A 19,111-nucleotide genomic window follows, 5' to 3' on the forward strand; every position below is an offset into this window, starting at 1 on the left:
TGGCCAGCACGTTTCATGTCGTACAACTTCGATCAGACACTGCAACCAAGCAAGGTCGAACCTTGATATCCTAGAATTCGGGTTAACGAACCATATCATATAGCAAGACATATTATTCACAGACAGCACAGTGAAATTGTATGGTGGGTTGTACCATGGCTGTGAGCATAGCTTGCTCTCCACGTGGTGGTGGTGGTGGTGCTTGGCTGCCAGATCGGGATATGAATCGACAAAAGTAAGATATGCAGTCGGGGCAGTGTACGACAAAAGTGGAAGGTCTCAGAAGTTTATATGAATTCAGGAGGGAATCATCGCAAAAAATTTCGCGGGCCAATCCGCTCCAGATCAAAAGCAATATGGAATCGCCAGCAAAAGGAACCGAGGTTGCAATTTGTTCCGAATCCCTTGGCGAGCCTGGACCCGTAGAACATTCTTGGCGTGTTCTGTCGCTGTGAGGTTGTATTACGCTATCAACGGCTCTACTGCGCACACAGTAGTTGCCCTGGATCCCCGGCCACCGATGCCGATCATCATAACGGCGTCCGGGTCCGCTATCAACTTAGAACAACGACGGGAAGTGGTTCCCCGAACCTGACGGGGCCGGCGAGCGGCGAACGTTCGTATACTGTGCTGGAACCGAGTGCAACGCATCATGGCATTTTCTCGTTTCCGAATTCTCGGCACGGCTTGCTTTCACAGGCTCAAGAAAACCAAACAACATATTGCTGTTAATGTAATGGCAGGGTGGCGGGCCTCAGAATGTCAACATCAAGAAAGCGACTGTAAATGTCCCCAAGGCTCCATGTTGTAGTCTCCTTGTTAGAGACAGTTCAGTTGTACATAGTAGGATGGTACTCCTCGAGTCATCGAGGTTTCGGGGCGCCAGGCTTTTCTTATAGAAGAAGGGAGTTGAGAGGTTGTTCCCATCTACCTAAGCCGCACGACAGCCCTCAAGTAGCTCCATCTTTATTCAAGCACCCACTGTGAAGAATTGCACCAACCCAAAATCGAATTTCACCAATCGGTTACTTATTCAATGCCCACTCTCCTGCGCAAAATTCAAGTCCAGTGCCAGACTGCCGGTTCTGGCTGTTCGATTTTTTAGAGGTACCGGCCTCCTTTTCGAAGAAAGCTTCACAGCTAGTGAGATCGACAATCTGCCCCTGCATCTGCCGCTAGCACACGCAACGCCCGCACACGCAACTGCCGTGATATTCACCACCGGGACGATCATCACCCTTCCTGGCGTCTCGACCAACGTCCTTGATGGCGAAAATGCTTCATGAATCCAGAACAAGGCTTGCCTGCTAAGAAAATGGTCCACGCGGCCTTCAGTGCACCGTTCGCTGAAAGACATGGCAATGTCCCCTATTTGCAGTTCGTCGTTGTTGTTGTTGTTGTTGTTGTTGTTGTTGTTGTCCTGGATGCTTTTTCTCGTGCAGGGACATCCCATGTACTGTAAAGTCCAAGACCTGGAGTTTCTGCGGACATTTAAGACGGGCGACTTTTCATCAGCCCATCGACCATATTTGCTTCTTATGTTTCTTGTGAGCTCTGTTACCGCCCGGCAAACTGCCCGGCAAACTTGCATATTGGAATCGTCCAGGCCCAAGATAAACTGAGACATTCCATCTCGATAGGTACGGATAGAGAAGCGAAAGCCCCTGGGCTCAAAGAAGGTTCTTACGCTTTGCTGCTCTTGCCCTCCGAGCCGGGAGTCAGGCCTGAAAAGAATGAGTTGTCGCTTTCAGTCATTGTGACACTGTGCTGCAAGCCTGATGAATCCGGTGCTCCTGATTCCTGTGAACCAGCCGCATCCGCGAACCCCTTGCTTTGCTCATGGCTTGTCATGGGTCAGTGCTTCACGAGGACGAGCCCCCCACCGGGGAAATGAAATGTTTGGAAGGGGTCCAGCGAACGCTATTGGTTGGAGGCCATGCGACGCTCCACCAGCCCAGGCTTGTCGTCAGGCCAAGGCTCGCGCAGTCAAAACCAACTTAGAAAGCAGCCTGGCAGGGTCTGCGACAGGACGGCAGGGACCAGCTCAGGGGAAAAGGTCCAATGTCTAATTCTGTGAGACTGGGTTATAGCTGGGGAAGAAAGGGGAGAATCGGAGAATTGCGGGTAAGAGAAGAGGCGATGCAATTCCCAAGATATCGGGATATACGGATGAGCAAAGTTGGTCGGGGGTTTGAGGGTTGGTCATCGTCGTTGGAGATGGTCTGTCCCTCGGGCAGCGTACCCCAACTCGTAGAGTCGTGCCAGCCATGGCCCCGAACAAGCTCTAGGTAGGTAGTGATTTAGCAGGCCATGACAACCCGAATGAGCTTCCCAGCTTACAGTACGTCTACCACGACGAGATGAGCATCGCAGATTCCAGGCGGGAGGGTCGCACTGTTTCAGTTGCATGAACCTCAAGTTCCGATTGCGTACCTGTCAGAATCGCCACCGTCATCTCCCGTCAGAAAAGATGGAAAACGTTCGCTTCCACTTGTGGAAACTTTCTGATCCATCATTACCATTCCAAGTGCCGATGACCGTTACCCGGAGTTATTGGATGATTGGCAATAGTCCATGGTTTGAAAAAATGAGACGGAAGGGACCACTTCGCCGTCATACTGTGCTGGTTGATTCGGATTTCTGTAGTTGTCTGGATCTTGAGCTTTTGCTGTGAGGCGTTGATATCTTCCTGTTCCGGTTCCCCTTTTGCCATCTATCGTCTTCGTCTTCGGGCGGCCAAATTGTCCGATTATGGGTGCGATCTACTTCCGGTGTTTCGGGGCCATGTGGTGTGGTTGGAAGCTCTTTGAACCTCAGGGACGGGAACGGTGACGAATCCGTCCACGCCGTCCATCGGGTGACTGTGGTGTGCTCATTTCTCGTCGTCGTCCTCACTCTCGGGACGGCTTTCTTTTGGTTACTATTGTGCATCCTTACCTCGTGTGGCCCCCTGGCTCCCTGTGGGTGGTTGTGATGGTGCATGTGCGGACATGGGCAACAAGGGACTCCGAAACAGCGGACGGAATCGAGGAAAGATTCCACTCTGATTAATTGCCAACGTTGCCCTAGTGGAAATTCTAGCGTGCGTCATGGTCATGCTGAAGGTGCGCCCCGACTAAGTGCCGTTTTCTCTCAAGTCCCCAGTTGGGACATGGCAATTTCTTGAAGTCTCAAAAAGTGCCTGGTTTTGCTGCAAAAGGCGAAGCCGCGAGTGACATGCAGGGCGGCCGTGGTCGCGGGGTCCACCATACCTCTATGCACTGCCGGTGCACCCCCTGCCTCCCATGCCCTGAACGCCCGCGTCAGGTCCTGCACGCAACAGTTCACCCCTAGTTTGTTCGTTAGTGTGGTACTTGCAGAGGACCTTTTTACCACTTTTAGGATAGCTAGGCGGGACTGCTGGCGTGAATAGCATCCAGGGGCAGTTGGCTATTGCCCGCTGAGTCAAGTCTTGGTTTGGGGCTGTTTGAACCAATGGGGGCTCCGGAATCCCTTGTCTTTTCCCTTGTCCGAGGAGGTCGCAAGTCTCGAGCTAACAAACAAACCAGCATTGATCTGTACAGAAGTGAACTTTCTCCAGTCTGATCTTGTCAAGATCGTTTTGAAGTGGAATCTTGAAGATTGGGGTTCTTGATTGCATCAATCTTCACTTCCATGTGATGCGCAAGAAATGCCTAAATCGAGACCCCTTGGATGTCCTTATTGGCACTAACTGCACGGCCGCTGCCCTGAGCACCACCAAGACGGGAGAGTGACACCGGCCCAAGGCATGGAAGGCACTCGCACACTGCACCTTCCATCAGGCACGATGGCCCTGGGTCACGGGGGATTGGATGCCCGGATGCAGTGGGCCCTAGGATGCAGAATTGGAACCTGCCGGGCACCTAGCTTTGAGCGAGTGGCAGGAGCGACGGAACTGTGTGGGTGGCTCCCACCACACCGTTCCACCACTCATTGTGTGGGAGAAGAAACGGCTGCTCAGAGGCCACCCCTGACCGGCGCAGCTGGAGGCCAGGCTGGAAACGAACCTGGAAGGCAACAACACCTCATGGCAGGAACCAAGCGGAAAGGGAACACCATTCGGGGCAGGAGGGCCTGGAGAAATAGTAATACGGTTTTTTGTGCTTGCCCTCCTGTCCCGCAGGCCTCGTCCCCGCCATGCTTCCTTCCCGTCCGTTAGTCCGTCGCCGTTCGTTGCCCGCCCATGCTTTATCTGATCTCCGACGTGATGGTCTGATCGTCCCTGTCTCCATTGCTACATCGTCGCTTGTCCCGGGTTCACGAGCGGGCCTGCCATTTCTGCATTGCGGCGATTTCACTAGTCCGGCCTGCTTTATCTCGCTGCAGAGCTAACTCCCTTGCCATTGTTGTCGATGCTACATAGAAGCCGCTCACATCCTTTTTTGTTTTTGCCCGGCTTTCTTCTTATTTTCCCTCCCCCTTCCCACCCACGCGCACCCTTTTTCTACTCCCTTTTCTAACGGTCTGATCTGCGTCGGTCTCTTTGTATCCTCTTGTCCACGCTTTTCCCACGAGAACAACTGCGGTATCGGTTTGATTCGAACCCGGACGCCTCAAGACTAGAAGCTGCCGGTGCTAAACGCAACCACACTTACCCGTCCCGTCGAAGCCAAGCCACCGACCGCATACATAACGGTCGATTCCGACATCGTCCACTGACTGGGTCTCGACATAATCGAGAAGCGACTCGACCCAACGACACCCAAGATATATATCCACAGCTTCACAAAGGCACTCGTGCTGTATTAGCTGTCGTCCCCGGCCCGGACAAAGACAAGAGTCCGGACAGTTGATTGCGCATTGCCGATCAGGATCTCGCCGGATCTGGCATTCCAGGACTCCATACACATCTCTCATCATTGCGGCCCACATTATCGCTGTCGGCGCGCAGGCGAGTCCCCGCTGTATTATTGACCAGAGCTCCGCCTGAAACGTCTAAAAAGCGACAGCAGGTCTCGCTTGCTGGTTAACTTGGATCTTTCCCGATCCTCCGAAAAGTCATTCCGCCTCTGCAACACGGATCCGACACATATACCATCAAGATGTGTTTCGGGGGTCGTGCAAAGGAAGACGAGGCTGAGGCCTCCCGGTCGCGCGAGCTAGACAAGCAGATCCGCGCGGATGAGAAGCGCCTGTCGAAGGAGGTCAAGCTGTTGCTACTAGGTACGGATCTCCAGATTGCTGTTAGGCCCTGCACTGCGACCATGGCGACTCTAACCTTTGGCATCAATAGGAGCTGGCGAATCCGGAAAGTCTACGGTTTTGAAGCAGATGAAGTTGATCTATGCACAAGGTTTCAGCAAAAATGAGAAACTAGAATGGAGGCCCGTTATTTTCGCCAACATTCTGCAGTCGTTCCGATTGATCTTTGATGCGATGAATGAGTTCAACATCAAGTTGGAGGATGAAGATAATGAGGCAAGTTTAATTCAGTGGGCCTTGATATCTGAGTCTCCTCAACTAACTTGAGTACCTACAGAAGAACATGGTGCAAATGATGGTCGATTACGAAATGAGGCAAGACGAGCCTCTACCACTAGAATATTTCGAGCCGGCGAAGAAGCTCTGGCAAGATGCAGGCGTCAGGCAAGCCATCGAGAAGGGCAATGAGTTTGCCCTGCACGACAACCTTGAGTAGTATGTGTTCGCAGTTCACCCTCCATGTTTCTGCATCTCGCTAACCTATTATCAAGCTTCTGTACGGAGCTGGACAGGCTATTTGACAGGGACTATGTTCCTAGCGACCAGGATTTGCTGCGCTCGAGGCTACGGACGACTGGTATCACCGAGACTGTTTTCGACCTGGGCCAACTTACATACCGTATGTTTGACGTCGGTGGCCAGCGGTCGGAGCGGAAGAAGTGGATTCACTGCTTTGAGAACGTCAACTGCTTGCTGTTCTTGGTAGCTATCTCGGGTTACGATCAGTGCCTGGTTGAAGACAAGGATGGGGTGAGTCTAACCCCCGCATGTTGTTGAGAAGGTGGATGCTAACCTTTGCACAGAACCAAATGAACGAGGCCCTCATGCTCTGGGAGTCGATCGCCAACTCTCACTGGTTCACTAAGTCGGCCTTGATTCTGTTCCTCAACAAGATCGACCTTTTCAAGGAGAAGCTGCTCCGAAGCCCGATAGCGAACCACGGCTTCACTGATTATCATGGTCCCCCGGACGATGCTCAGCAGGCCAGCAAGTACTTTATGGACAAGTTCCGCGCGCTGAACCGGAATCCGGACAAGGAGATCTATGGGCATTTCACAAACGCGACCGATACCAATCTTCTGAAGATTACCATGGCTTCCGTACAGGACATGATTATCCAGCGGAACCTGAAACAACTTATCCTGTAAGGGGATATTCATATACTGGGCTCGCACATCCGACACATCTGCTTCCGCAGCACATCGCCCCCGGTGAAGTGAACTAGCAAACTGCTGGTTGTGGATGTATCAACTTCCCTTCCTCTTCACGAGCCGTTTCATCTGGACGATCGACCTAATTGTGAATAGAGTCTAAACTTACAGCACTTTAATCTCGGCCAGAAACTCCCGAGGAGAGGACCATCCGTGTTGGATTTCCCTTGCATTTTTACCGACCCAGAACCCTCCGAGGACTTCCGCTTTCAGACCCCCTGACGGCGTTCCGTTCACATGTATATTACCAGCTTCCCGCTTGTCACATTTGCGCTCTATATCCCGGAGGCTGCGGATCTCTTACTATCCTACGACTTCGACCATCAAACCCTTACCTTTTGTCATTTTCGAGCCATCTTTTTGCTTATTCGACATTGCACGAGCGACTCTTGCGGCTTGGGCGGCCAGCATTTTTGGGCCGTAACTTCACCCTTTTCTTCGTTTGCCCTGTTCGCCTTATAGCAGATTGTGGCTCCTGTGGGCAAGCACGGCGGCATTTGCTTTTGCAAAAATCATTTGTTGTTTCATGGACCCTGCGCGGGCTGGTGGAAGATGTCCTTTCTCCTTGGCTCTCCTTACGACCTTGGGAAACACGTTTCGAGATTGGGCAGGGGAAGTTCGTCGCTACATCTTTATTTGTCTTTATTTGCCAGCTTGATTCGGATTTGGATATACCCGAAAAGCTTTTCGTGTGGGTTTGTGGAGGTACGAACGGAAAAGGGATGACTGGGACTTGGGGACGACATAACGAATCAATCACCTCTCCCTCACGTTGGTCGAGTTTCCCAGCGTTGTCTACAGAGAGAGGTTCATTGAGTACAGAAGAGCTATTCTCGATGATGATGTGGAGGCCAGACAGCAATGAATCAAAAGTCAATCACATTCGAGTTCCAGTCCTAACGAGCAATTGATGATACTGTACCGGTTTGGACCGGGTGTGTTGTCCAAGAAGAAGGAGGCTTCAAGGTAGCTTGCACCATTAACGCTATTGAGTGAGAAGCTGCAGCAATCTCTGGCTCGGCAGTTTGGCCAAGGTTTGAAGGAGCAGTGTAATGTCGTATCGGTAATCTCGTTGGGGAGGTCATTGCTACTGTAGTTTGTATCTAGAGGATTAAGATTCTCTTGGTGATAGCGAGCGAGCCGGCTTTACCGTACTACGGTATGTAAGTGTCACGTACTTAATTGTCTAACATCCCTTCAACTCTGCGAGGCTGGTGCGGTGATGGTCGGTTGGTTTCATGTTCCACGCTTTCCCCGTTCGTCCCAACACATCGTAAATGCTGGGGGAATCTTCCGGAAGCCTCCCGCTTTCGTTGTACTTGCTTTCTGCATGCCCCTGGAGTTTGCTTGGCCCCATCCCTGCGTCGGGGACAGGATTCAGGGCACCTTTCTGCACGCACCTTGACCTTCTTGGCATCCATGGATAGCAATCCAGCATCAGTGCACTGCATGAAGGACCTCGGTGAGTCCGGGGCGTTACCCAAGCTGAGGCCGCTGGGAGCGCTCGTTGGACGGCGCGTACGGGAGTGGCTGCCGCGTGGGCTCAGCGCGTAAACGTCCCTCGACCCTGCTAAACGCGTTCGGTTTCCGGAGTCCGGCCAACGGCATGACGGCAACTCTTTATCCACCTTTAACGACAACACGGAAGGTCCACACGCGAGCCGGTTAGAAAAAGGAATCTTACCATACCTTAACAACTGTACTGTTGCTGAGTTATTTCGTGTTCAACACGGCTCGTGAATATTCCGCCCGTTGGCAGCTCTTTGAAACCGTCATAGTTTGCTGTTTGCCAGCCGTCTCTGACAGCCTCTACGCTTCTGTTTACATATTGGGCGACTCTTGTCAGCTCGTACCACGAGGCCTATTGTATCACGTTTACGGCAACCATCAAAGGATTAACCCATCACCAGGCAGCGCTTTTTAAAGAAGGCCAATCGACATCCTGTCGTGGTCAGCTGAGCTCGTCTTTGACGTGCTGGGCTCATTTGCAGGACCAGTTCCAAGCACTTGATGAGTTGAAAATGGAATAGGAGTTTATTCCATCGGATTTTGCCAAGTTCTGTGCTTTCTTAACGGAAAGCTCAACAGGTACGGGAAGCTAACATCACCTGACATCAGCTGTCAACATGGCGAGCGCAGAATATCAGAAGGTGAACGCCGCGTCTTCTGCTGGTGAGCACGTTTCTGGCGATTTTGTTCCTGGTGATTCTCCTCCGCTGGATGCCAAATCAGGAGGCGGATCATGGATTGCACGCCACCTTCCCTTCCTCAAGACGAAGCGTGGGATTACCATAACCGTGGCGGCCATCCTCCTCATTATCGGTGGAGGTTTAGCAGGACTGGCGGCTCTACCAAAGAAAAGCGCAACCGGGGCAGGAGATGGGGCAGGTGATTCAGGAGACTCCATTACCAGTGACGAACATTTTTATGGCCAGTCACCGCCGGTCTATCCTTCGCGTACGTACGCTCGCTTCTTTCCGAGCCGGTTGGGTATGGGTTCACTATTGAAGATACAAGGCTGATTCATCACACAGCAAACATGACCGGCACTGGAGCTTGGGCATCATCGTTCAAGAAGGCCAGGGACATGGTTGGCCGAATGACACTTGATGAGAAGGTACTAGCTGCCATATATTGAGATGGCAATGTTATTGGGCTTGATTCGGATTACATTTCTGACATATTCGCCACCACACAGGTCTACCTAACGACCGGCGTCCAATCTAACACGAGTTGCAATGGCTTCATCCGGCCTATATTCCGTGTAGGTTTCCCCGGAATGTGCCTGAGCGATGCCGGGAACGGCCTGAGAAATACCGATTTTGTCAGCAGTTGGCCGAGCGGTCTCCATGTTGGTGCCAGCTGGAACAAGTCGCTTGCACACCAGCGAGGCACCGGTATGGGCAGCGAGTTCAAGAAAAAGGGGGTGAATGTTCTCCTTGGGCCCGTTGTTGGGCCGATGGGCCGCGTGGTGTTAAGTGGTCGTAACTGGGAAGGTTTGTTCACTCACTCTCAGTTAACCTGTGCAGGGCTGAGTATTAACATTCGTGGTCTAGGTTTCTCTTCCGATCCATATCTCTCAGGGGCTCTTGTTTACGAAACGGTTGAGGCGGTTCAAGACGTTGGTGTTATCACCAGCGTTAAGGCAAGTTAACGCCCGCATAATCGAAAAGTGAATACTCCGCTAATATCACACCAGCATTATATTGCCAATGAACAAGAGTCAAACCGGATGCCTGCCAATGGCATGGAGTCCGTGTCATCTAATATTGACGACAAAACGATGCATGAGTTCTATCTCTGGCCTTTCCAGGATTCCCTCCGTGCCGGTACAGGTAACATCATGTGCTCATATAACCGACTTAACAACTCGTATGGCTGCGCAAATAGCAAGTCCCTCAACGGCTTGCTCAAGACAGAACTCGGTTTCGAGGGGTTTGTGGTCTCTGACTGGAATGCCCAGCATGCTGGTGTTGCCACGGCTTTGGTAGGCTTGGACATGGCCATGCCGGAAAGCGTTGACTACTGGGGATCTAAGCTTGTGGATGCTGTCAAGAATGGATCGGTTCCTGAATCCCGAGTTGATGACATGGCAACGAGAATCATTGCATCTTGGTACAAGATGGGTCAGGACAAAGACTTTCCTACACCCGGTATCGGCATGTCCAGCGATCTTACGAAACCTCACAGCATAGTTGACGCCAGAAACTCAACGTTCCGTTCCACGCTATTTGACGGCGCAGTTGAGGGTCATGTCCTCGTGAAGAACACGCGCAATGCACTACCCCTGAGCAAGCCCAAAATGCTATCTGTCTTTGGGTACTCCGCCAAGAACCCCGACCACAATGGTCCAACAATTGGTTCATCTGCGTGGGTGTTCGGGGCAGAATCATTCAACTACGACGAGTTTAGCAACGGATTCTTCGGCAGCGCCGCCGTAGGTAACACCCCCATCGCCTTCAACGGCACGCTCTACTCCGGCGGTGGATCAGGCGCCACCTCCCAATCCCTCGCCGTCTCCCCCTTCGAAGCCATCGTCCACCGCGCCTACGAAGACGGCACCGCGCTCTTCTGGGACTTCCACAACGGCAGCCCCGCCGTCGATCCTGCCTCAGACGCCTGCCTCGTCATCGGCAACGCCTACGCAACCGAGGGCGCCGATCGCCCCGGCGCGCGCGACGACTACACCGACGGGCTCATCAAGCACGTCGCCGACCAGTGCAACAACACCATCGTCGTCTTTCACAACGCCGGCATTCGCCTCGTCGACCAGTTCATCGACCACCCCAATGTCACCGCCCTCATCTTCGCCCACCTCCCCGGCGAGGCATCCGGCAAGGCGCTCGTCTCGCTGCTCTACGGCGACGCAAACCCCTCCGGCAAGCTGCCCTACACCGTCGCCCGCAACGAGTCCGACTATGCCGTGCTTGGACCAGATCTCCCCGACGCAGGCATGTTCCGCAAGTTCCCCCAGAGCAACTTCTCTGAAGGCGTGTTTCTTGACTATCGCCATTTCGATGCCAAAAACATCACGCCGCGCTACGAGTTCGGCTTTGGCTTGAGCTACACCACTTTTTCGTATGGTAACCTCTCCGTTGAGCAAGTCGATGATGCGAATACGGGCGAGTACCCCACTGGCGAGGTCCGCGAGGGAGGGCAGATCGACCTGTGGGATGTGCTTGTCCGTGTAAAGGCTGAGGTCACCAATACGGGCGGTCGTGACGGGGCTGAGGTTGCGCAGCTTTATGTTGGGATTCCGGAGGAGGGGGCGCCGGTGAGGCAGCTGAGAGGGTTTGACAAGGTGTTTGTGAGTGCTGCGGGGACGGAGACGGTCGAGTTTGAGTTGCCGAGGAGGGATTTGAGCGTGTGGGATACGGTGAGGCAGAAGTGGAGGCTGAAGAAGGGTGGGAAGTACGTGGTTGAGGTTGGCGGGAGTAGTAGGGATTTGCCGCTCAAGGGTACGGTGGAGATTTGAGCATGTACTTGTAGTAATCACCGAATGGATGAAAGAAAGCTGATGTGGTGTGCACGTTTTGCCTCTGCATGTTAATAGTAAGATAGCTCTATGGACAGTACTTGCCCCACCTGCTGTTAGTTTCATGCACACCATCTCGAGAGACACTTCGACATTTGACCTGGAAAACCAAGGAGAAGGTTAGTTCAGTGAGCAAGTACTGATTCTACAGAAAGCTATCTTTTGGAAATCTTGGTTTAGGTTAAAAGATATGATGTATGGTAAGAGACGGGCTCTAGCGAGGCAACACTGGTGGGTAGAGGGTTGCGAAGTGTCGCCTATATATGAGGTTACAGATATGCTACAACGTCGGGCTGGGATGTGAACTACCGGGTTTGTAGGTATTGTGAGTAAACTTCGTGGTCTTGTAGCTTCGAATTGCTTGAAATGTTGTAGATTGTTGCGTGCAGTTACCTCTAACTAAGGTCGCGGGAACAAAAGGTATGACAGATGAATCATTTACTGGAGGCGCGAAAATATGATGTTTGAGCTTGGGGGTGACACATGCAGACGAATTATGACCCAAAATGGTTTTGATCACTGCGAGCAAGTCAGTCAGAGTTGACTCTGGGGATGTGGATATTCTCAGTTGCGTATCGTGCTCACCCTAAACTGCACTACACTACACACATTTTCCAGAAAACCCCTCGTGACATTTAAACCGTCAGCTGTAGATGAACTTTGTGGGTGTAATAGTATTATGTATAGAAACATCGGCTATTAACATAGGCATATCTCTTCTCTCTCGCGGACATCAAACTCTCCACTGAAGAGCGTGACTCTCTCGTATACATCAAACAATTCACTGAAGAGCATGAACTCGATCGCGTTATTATATGAGTTTTCATCGAATATACCCACGCGTCTGTAACGGCGCCCATCGTTCTCACTGTGACTCGACTTGTCTTGCATCAAAATCAATCCCAACGTCCATACTTCTTCGCTCCGCCTGAGAGGGTCCGGTGGAACCTCCCATCTTACCAGGGGCACCACTAAGACAGAATCTCCTTCTGTTGGTTCTCCATCCCACCATATGTTGAGATAATCATGATGGTTATTCCCAAACTTTATGCCATGTCGTCTCTGCTTAGTTAGCGGGTGTTTTACCGGACCGGTTACTTTGCCGCTTTTGGTGAAAGCATGGACTGTAATCGTCATGCCAAAGCCTTCCCAAGGTGTATCTTCCACATTAACATTGTGGTAGTGATGTTCTTCAAGAGCAGGGAAAGACAACTTGACCACTTGCATTAAAGTAGATGTAGGCACACCTAGTTTGCCGCCATCAAGGTGGAGTCCACGGAATTCCTTTCGGCCTTCCGCAGAAGCCCAAGACCAAGATGGTAAGTGTGTTCCGCATGCTGTCCGTTTAGACATTGGGACATCCCTGCGCCACACCCAGAGGAGGTCAAAAGGCCAAAATTCCATCCAGGTTCCAGCAACGTATGTTAAGCCAACACAATTTCCTATTGCCTTGACAATACCCGCGAGTGCGATGAATCTGTCCGATGCGTATGTTAAGCTGGTTTCCGTGTAGTCCTCTATAACACGATACCAGGACAACATCAACCCAACGGTGTTGATTGTTTCAACGGATGGCACTTTGCCAATGACAGACCCTATATTGAAGCCATCATTTGTCCTCTTCTCGCTCGCGCTGTCACTTGTTGACTTGAAGATTGAAGTCGAATATCTATCTCGGTTGTGAGGAAAGTCACAAAGCTCCAGAAATTGAGCTCTAGAAGTATCATAATGCTGAAACAAAAGCTTGTCATCAACAGGACGGCTTTCGGACTTCGTGTGACATCGGCACTCCCAGTACAACTGTTCGGTGCCGAAGTACAGGATTCGAGGCGATAAGAATCTTTCTTGAAACACCCAAGCTCGTGAGAGTAAAGGAGAGTTTCGTAGGGAGTCTGGTAGTCTTCTATACTGTTCCAGGCTGACATATATGGCCTCATTCTCATTCGGCGTGGCAATGCGGCAAGGGACATACTCCAATGGGTTGCGGGTTGTGAAGCAGAAATCAACCGGAGAGTATGTATCCACTGGAAGCATTGAATCATTCCCAAGCCCCAATGCAGCAATGTTGCATGAAGTGTTGCTATAGACATCGCACATGGTGACGGCTTCTTTCTGAAAAACTGTGGTATCGGAAGGGTCTTGGATGATACACAACGAGTCAATCCAGATATACTGGTAACCCAGTCGTCTTGTAATTTTCATAGCGTCCTGAAATGTTTGAGGGAGTTCTCCAATGGGTATACATTGCTGAAGCCGCTCGATGTTGTCAGGTAATAGCTGGATTGTCTTCCCAGGTCCTCGAACTGTTGCCGCCCATACATGACTGAGGGTGCAGTATTGAATATCGGCCAAACCCGCGGAGGCAGGTGTAATGACGAGGCGTGGAACCAACTGTCCGTCTACTTCGCTGATTTCGATGAGCCTTGTGGGTAGCTTGCCATTGGCACCCAGAGACATTTGATTGCATCCGTCATGACGCTCGAGGCAATCATCCAGCCAAGACCTAGCCAGATCTAAAGCATCCGATGAGCCCGTTGAAGCTGGATAGTATTCCTGGCTCGACGCCGGTTGAGGCGAGATTATGTCCCTATCTTTGCGAGAAAACATGAAGTTAGAATTCGTTCAGGAATCATGAATGCAAACAACGTCAAAACTATACCATGTTGCTTGCGAATGTGAAGATGTGCAAACACCAACCCCGGGACATCGAATTCCCGTCCGTGATACAAAGTCTTGTCAAGTTTTGAATAATCCTCAGGGGATACCTGCTTATCAGTTACCTCCATTATTATGAAGGACATATTGGCGGGCGATTGACCTCTCCCAGGGCTCCGCATATTTACGAATATGGCTCCTTGAGTTTCGGCGAGCTCGGAGAAGAAGTTCAAATCTCCAGGGGCATGTTCACGATGTCGCGCGTGTTTATAGGCCAATGTGCAAAGATGACAACCACCGGCAGCTGCATCAAGCATCTCATTCAGATTCCAACTGTGATAGAAATCCTCGCTATCGGTGGGTGCCGGTTCATCTTCACAACGGTTGGGATCGCTGAGCCACTTAATCAACCGAGATTCGTTCCTGATGCGATCACAGGCTTTGCACAAAACATGTGCCCTAACGCCAGGCGGATCGTCGTTGGTTGTGGGCGTGTCCATGTTCATCGCATCTATCGATAGACGATGGAGGTGGAGAGGCGACGATGGAAAATGGGCTTGATTCTGTAGTAGTAACAGAGGAAGACGAGAGACGGAAACCGGGGCAGCCTAGAAATACTGAGCGGAAGCGCCGGTGAAGGAAAGCCCGTTAAATTGGCGGGAAGGCACGGCCAACAATGGATGATGCTTCGGAAGGCGCAAGTCTTGACTGAGGAAAGGATAGTTGTCGTTGGGAGAAGTTTCGATCTACAACCGATTGCTGCCTTACCAATAGGACCCCAACCAGGCGACGCACTGCTTACCCCAGCATATACAGGTAGGAATTGAGGGATAATGCGATTAATTTCGACCATTACAACGTCGAACAAAAAGAAAAGACATATAATAAGGACAAAAAGAGAGATAAAAAACGAAACCTGAAAAGAAGAAAAAAACATACAACACCTGGGATTCGCTGGTCGTCACCGACCCAACTACTAGTCAGGCGATTGGTAGCTTATCTATGGGAGAGCGGACGGGATCCCGAGTTTTCTACCATCTATGGTCGTATGTGTTTCATTTTGTTCTCTGATTACCTTATATTGTATCTAACAATAATCGTTTCGTTCCATGCGGTTCATCATTGCTAGTTATCATAAGTACATAGCAGATCATGTCAGCAAAAATGAAGAAAAGAGTGCGATCAACTGCTCAAAGTTCTGGGGTATCTTTTCTGACTATAATCGGCAATTCTGATGGGTATCATTTGGGTATGAAATTCCTGGCCAAGCGCACTGTTCGAAGACGATTTTCAAATTCGACCTTTGTCGATCGAATGGTATTCTGCGGTTTCCCGTCGCCCACCACCCTCCCTCCACCATTCAAGAACTCCAGCATGTGGGTATGAAACAGAACCAAAAAGATAAGGAAAAAGAGATACGGAAAGATGAAGCGCTAGACATTACAGTAAAAATTAGGAAAGAGTCAGGTTATACAGATGTTCGAGAGAGTGTGCATCATGACAGGATGAGGAGGTACATGACGCTGGAGGGGAAAAGCCACAGTTCTACTTCTGTGGCGGCCTGAAGATAGCATTAGTGAGGAATATCTCCTCGCTATTAACGACGCGTGCTGTAGTAGCCGACTGACACGTTATGTTATTGTTGCTGCTGTTGGTGCCACCCTTGCAGCTCTGAATGGACTTCTCAGCGGTATTGATGGCAAGTGAAGGCTTACTACGAAGCCCGTTGAGCATATCGATGCTCATTGTGCGATGTATGTGTTTCCGCCGGCTGTCTGACGGAGGCGGAGGTGGAGGCGCCTCTTTTTTGACTGCAGGCTCATCCTTCTTTACTGGATGTTCCTTTTTGACCGGAGAATAAACCTCGACCTTAACTGTATGCCGCTTTTCCCTATCAGCAGGGACACCATCGCCACCCATCTGGGTGAGCGCATTTTCCACATCAGCCAAGAGGGCAGAGACATCGCTGCCTGCAAAGACCATAATGGTTTCAGCACGCCGAGAACTGGCGCCTTGCTCTTCGCTCGCAGCTTCTTCCTCTTCGAAGAATGGTTGTTCCATGATGGTGGAAGGCACGTGAGCAACCACTCGCGGCGGCGAAGATGACGCAAACGCGGAAATGATGTGAGAGGAAAAGGACATCTTCGTTGGGCTGCGGGGGGGCGTGGAGATGTTACCGGCGCCATTCGTAGAGCCCAAGGAGCGGACACCCATGGCGCACTGCAGACTCTCGCTTACGCCAGCCACAGACCCGGTGGACATGGAGAGTGTGGTGGCGGCAGCGACGTGCTCAAGAAGCTTTTGCCGAACTCGAGTGCGGCGATTCTCGGCTTGATCGAGCTTGGTTATCCAGTCGTCTATTGAAGCGTCTAGCTCTGCGAGAGCCTCTTCTTGCTTCAACATGGACTCGTGGCTGAACTTGGCTGTGCGAGGGGATCGGAGGTATTGGCATATCCGAGCATGTAGGTTACGTCTACCAGCGCGGAGGGATGTGTAGGTGCGTCTAAGATATTCAGTCCGTTCGTCTAGCTGCCGTAGCTCCTAATAGGTTGTTAGTCATGAACCAAAGTACGCGATAGAGGGTAAGCTTACCTACCTTAGAGAGGTTATCGACGTCTTCCTTCCGCAGTACCTCGAATCTAGCAGCTTGTTGAAGGGCCTGCTTCTGTAGAGCAGCAGTTTCGCTAGGCTTGAGCATTTTGACCGCATCGCTGGCCTTCCACCCCTTTGGCAATTGTTCAAATGCGCGCCGTTCCGCGCTCTTACTCCTCTTGGAGCATGACCTTTTCAAGACGGTAGCCCCGCATGTCTCACTCCTTTTCCGTGGTCGGCCCCGTTCCATAATGCTTCCCGTTTCCGAGTGGCTCCTCTTGTGCCCGATGTTCGAGATACTCTGAGGGCTATCAGCGATGCCTGGCCCGAGTGCTGACGGGAACCCAGGTGTGCATTCAATGGAGCTTTTTGGCACATGGTTGTCAACCTTATCCCATGGCATCAGCGAAGATCTGATGTCGGTGGGTGCTGATATAGGCGTTGGCAGTGTGGAAGCAGTCCCGGCACTTGTTGCTGCAGATCTCGGGGTGCTTGAAATAGCTGAAAGGGGCGTGAACGGCGTCCGCGCTTTAGGAGAATCTTCGAATCTTGCCGATCGAATCGTGGAGTCTACCGGCGTGGTACCTGCTCGGAGACGACTACATGATGTCTTCTGATGGAGTCTTTGAGTGGCAGAGCTGAGCGTCGGAATCACAAGAGGAGTGAGATTCCTGGGCGACAAAGGTTGTCTAGCCTCGTTCTGAACTCGCTGGCTTCGATTAATACACTGGCGGGCGGCATCAGGCTGCGCTCGCTCAATAGGCACTCGATCCTTGAGTGCTCCCTTAGACTGATTAGGCCTTGATGGAAGGCCTGGGGCACTAATAGAACGTTCATGGAGAGCCGGACGGCCGGGAATGGTGGCTAGGACCACTTGTCAGTATGAATGGGACAAAATCCATCTAGGGTAAACATACGGGAATCCATGGCTGCCTCTTGGACGGTCGTCATTGGGCCAAGTTCAGGCACGCTCACTTTCCGCCTGCGAGTAAGGTTATGCTCCTTGACCTGTATCCTCAAACCAGATCCAGCATTCGACTTTCCATTGGTCTCGCTGTTTGGTCCCATATTCAGAACAGAGGATTGCTCTGGGTCGACCGACTTCTCAGAGACTGTCGACTGCGTGTCCTTGGAGCACTGCTGATATCTTTTTTCTGGGTGGTACATCCTCCAAGTAAACGGTTTCTCCCCTGACGGCGAAGCTCGACCTAGCTGCAGTTTGCATAAATGTGTAAGCATTAACCGGCTTTTGGCTGGGGTCTTGGGGCCCGGAGTGACGTACCGATTCATTGGATGATTGTGGAGAGACTTCCTTTGCTATGTAATTGTTGAGGCAAAGGATGAAATCCTCGGAGTCGGAGTCCAGCATACAGCTAACAATATGAGCCATGAGTCCAACGGGTCGGTCGAGCCGTGTTAGAGATAGATGACCAAACTCGTGAGACCAGATGTACAGAAAGCCGGAAGAGGCCGAGATACGAACAAGGTCTTCAAAGTGATGACGGCCCGACGGGCTAGGGGTATAAGGTATATAAGTCATGCACGTAGACTGGAATTAGGACAGACCTTGCCCTGAGTCGAGACCGTGGTTGGTTACCAGACAGGGTTGAAGGGACTAGTACGGGACCCCTTGTAGGTATATCGACTATGTAGGAGAGGGGGGTATATCATGAAGCAGCAACCCTCGAGACGGATACACAGTAGATGCTTTAGATTTCTCATCATGATTCCCCACATGAAGGTAGGGTAGGGTGCCTAGTTCCATCCCAAGCTACAAGTCCCCGGACCTGGAGCATAGGAGCAGATCCATCATCCAGGTACGAGTCTCCAGATGGTAGTTTCCCGGTACTGAGTAGACCAGCACTCAGTGGAAAGAAACAAGTGCTGTCGAGACGTGCGATACGAAGACGGCAGCCCAGGCTCGGGCCCTCAAGGTATGAGACCGAGAGTTCCGTCGTCTAGTCTCAGCCCATGTGAAGCATGCAGGTGGATACGCGATGCTGCGGGAGTGACTTGCGGAAATGGGGAAAGCCAGAAGCCCAGCCAAGCCTTATGAACCTTCCAAATCGAGGGTGAAAAGTGGGTAAAGGACTCTTTGAAGATTCTCCGCTCCGGATGTTTGGCATGCAAATATTTCCAGGGGTATTCTCACCAAGAAAGCACGGGGTAACCATCCGTCACCGTGGCACTGGCAGGGGGGTGGACACCGTTACCATATTCGGCCTCGCTATGACGGCGATATCTCTCTCGACCGAAGGCCCCTGTCGTCCAGCCAATGGCCGTTGAGTTGGCTAAATGAAGGAGGTCTGTTGACAGAGCTGGAGAGCATCTGTGCAAGACCCAATACCTCTAACGAAGCGTGGTGTTGACACTCCCATCGACGGGCCGGGCCTTT

General features: G+C 51.5%; 4 protein-coding genes across 4 annotated transcripts; 2 read left to right on the forward strand and 2 right to left on the reverse strand.

The window, feature by feature from the left end:
- The first annotated feature begins 4,622 nt into the window (after nucleotides 1-4,622).
- Nucleotides 4,623-6,521, forward strand: B0H65DRAFT_126005 (putative G alpha subunit 2). Its single transcript, XM_062820739.1, has 5 exons — nucleotides 4,623-5,184; nucleotides 5,255-5,439; nucleotides 5,501-5,658; nucleotides 5,715-5,973; nucleotides 6,027-6,521. Exons 1-5 carry the CDS (start codon nucleotides 5,064-5,066, stop codon nucleotides 6,369-6,371), a joined length of 1,068 nt encoding a protein of 355 aa, XP_062684871.1. The 5' UTR covers nucleotides 4,623-5,063; the 3' UTR covers nucleotides 6,372-6,521.
- Nucleotides 6,522-9,066: 2,545 nt separating this feature from the next.
- B0H65DRAFT_126043 (glycoside hydrolase family 3 protein) lies at nucleotides 9,067-11,515 on the forward strand. The gene is made up of 3 exons (XM_062820740.1): nucleotides 9,067-9,430; nucleotides 9,491-9,579; nucleotides 9,634-11,515. The coding sequence occupies exons 1-3, from the start codon at nucleotides 9,214-9,216 to the stop codon at nucleotides 11,407-11,409; spliced, it is 2,082 nt and encodes a 693-aa protein (XP_062684872.1). The 5' UTR covers nucleotides 9,067-9,213; the 3' UTR covers nucleotides 11,410-11,515.
- Nucleotides 11,516-12,160: 645 nt separating this feature from the next.
- On the reverse strand, nucleotides 12,161-14,933 carry B0H65DRAFT_458334 (heterokaryon incompatibility protein-domain-containing protein). Its single transcript, XM_062826400.1, has 2 exons — nucleotides 14,129-14,933; nucleotides 12,161-14,060 (listed from the first exon to the last, which is right to left on the reverse strand). The coding sequence occupies exons 1-2, from the start codon at nucleotides 14,628-14,630 to the stop codon at nucleotides 12,169-12,171; spliced, it is 2,394 nt and encodes a 797-aa protein (XP_062684873.1). The 5' UTR covers nucleotides 14,631-14,933; the 3' UTR covers nucleotides 12,161-12,168.
- Nucleotides 14,934-15,669: 736 nt separating this feature from the next.
- Nucleotides 15,670-18,106, reverse strand: B0H65DRAFT_506964 (Up-regulated during septation-domain-containing protein; the record flags this gene model as incomplete). Its single annotated transcript, XM_062828106.1, has 4 exons — nucleotides 15,670-16,665; nucleotides 16,721-17,580; nucleotides 17,634-17,928; nucleotides 17,999-18,106. 4 exons carry the CDS (start codon nucleotides 18,104-18,106, stop codon nucleotides 15,670-15,672), a joined length of 2,259 nt encoding a protein of 752 aa, XP_062684874.1.
- Nucleotides 18,107-19,111: the final 1,005 nt, after the last annotated feature.

This window comes from Neurospora tetraspora, assembly GCF_033439725.1.
Source record: "Neurospora tetraspora strain CBS 560.94 chromosome Unknown B0H65scaffold_2, whole genome shotgun sequence".
Lineage (NCBI taxonomy): Eukaryota > Fungi > Ascomycota > Sordariomycetes > Sordariales > Sordariaceae > Neurospora > Neurospora tetraspora.

What these genes read in the sequence shown, in the direction of transcription:
- B0H65DRAFT_126005 (XM_062820739.1), top strand. Translation starts at nt 5,064, where the DNA reads ATGTGTTTCGGGGGTCGTGCAAAGGAAGACGAGGCTGAGGCCTCCCGG. An exon ending in TGGAGGATGAAGATAATGAG is followed by an intron (nt 5,440 to 5,500) that starts GCAAGTTTAATT and finishes GAGTACCTACAG; the next exon opens with AAGAACATGGTGCAAATGAT. An exon ending in CTGCACGACAACCTTGAGTA is followed by an intron (nt 5,659 to 5,714) that starts GTATGTGTTCGC and finishes CCTATTATCAAG; the next exon opens with CTTCTGTACGGAGCTGGACA.
- B0H65DRAFT_458334 (XM_062826400.1), bottom strand. Translation starts at nt 14,630, where the DNA reads ATGAACATGGACACGCCCACAACCAACGACGATCCGCCTGGCGTTAGG. An exon ending in TCACATTCGCAAGCAACATG is followed by an intron (nt 14,061 to 14,128) that starts GTATAGTTTTGA and finishes TTTCTCGCAAAG; the next exon opens with ATAGGGACATAATCTCGCCT.
- B0H65DRAFT_126043 (XM_062820740.1), top strand. Translation starts at nt 9,214, where the DNA reads ATGTGCCTGAGCGATGCCGGGAACGGCCTGAGAAATACCGATTTTGTC. An exon ending in AAGTGGTCGTAACTGGGAAG is followed by an intron (nt 9,431 to 9,490) that starts GTTTGTTCACTC and finishes TTCGTGGTCTAG; the next exon opens with GTTTCTCTTCCGATCCATAT. An exon ending in GTGTTATCACCAGCGTTAAG is followed by an intron (nt 9,580 to 9,633) that starts GCAAGTTAACGC and finishes ATATCACACCAG; the next exon opens with CATTATATTGCCAATGAACA.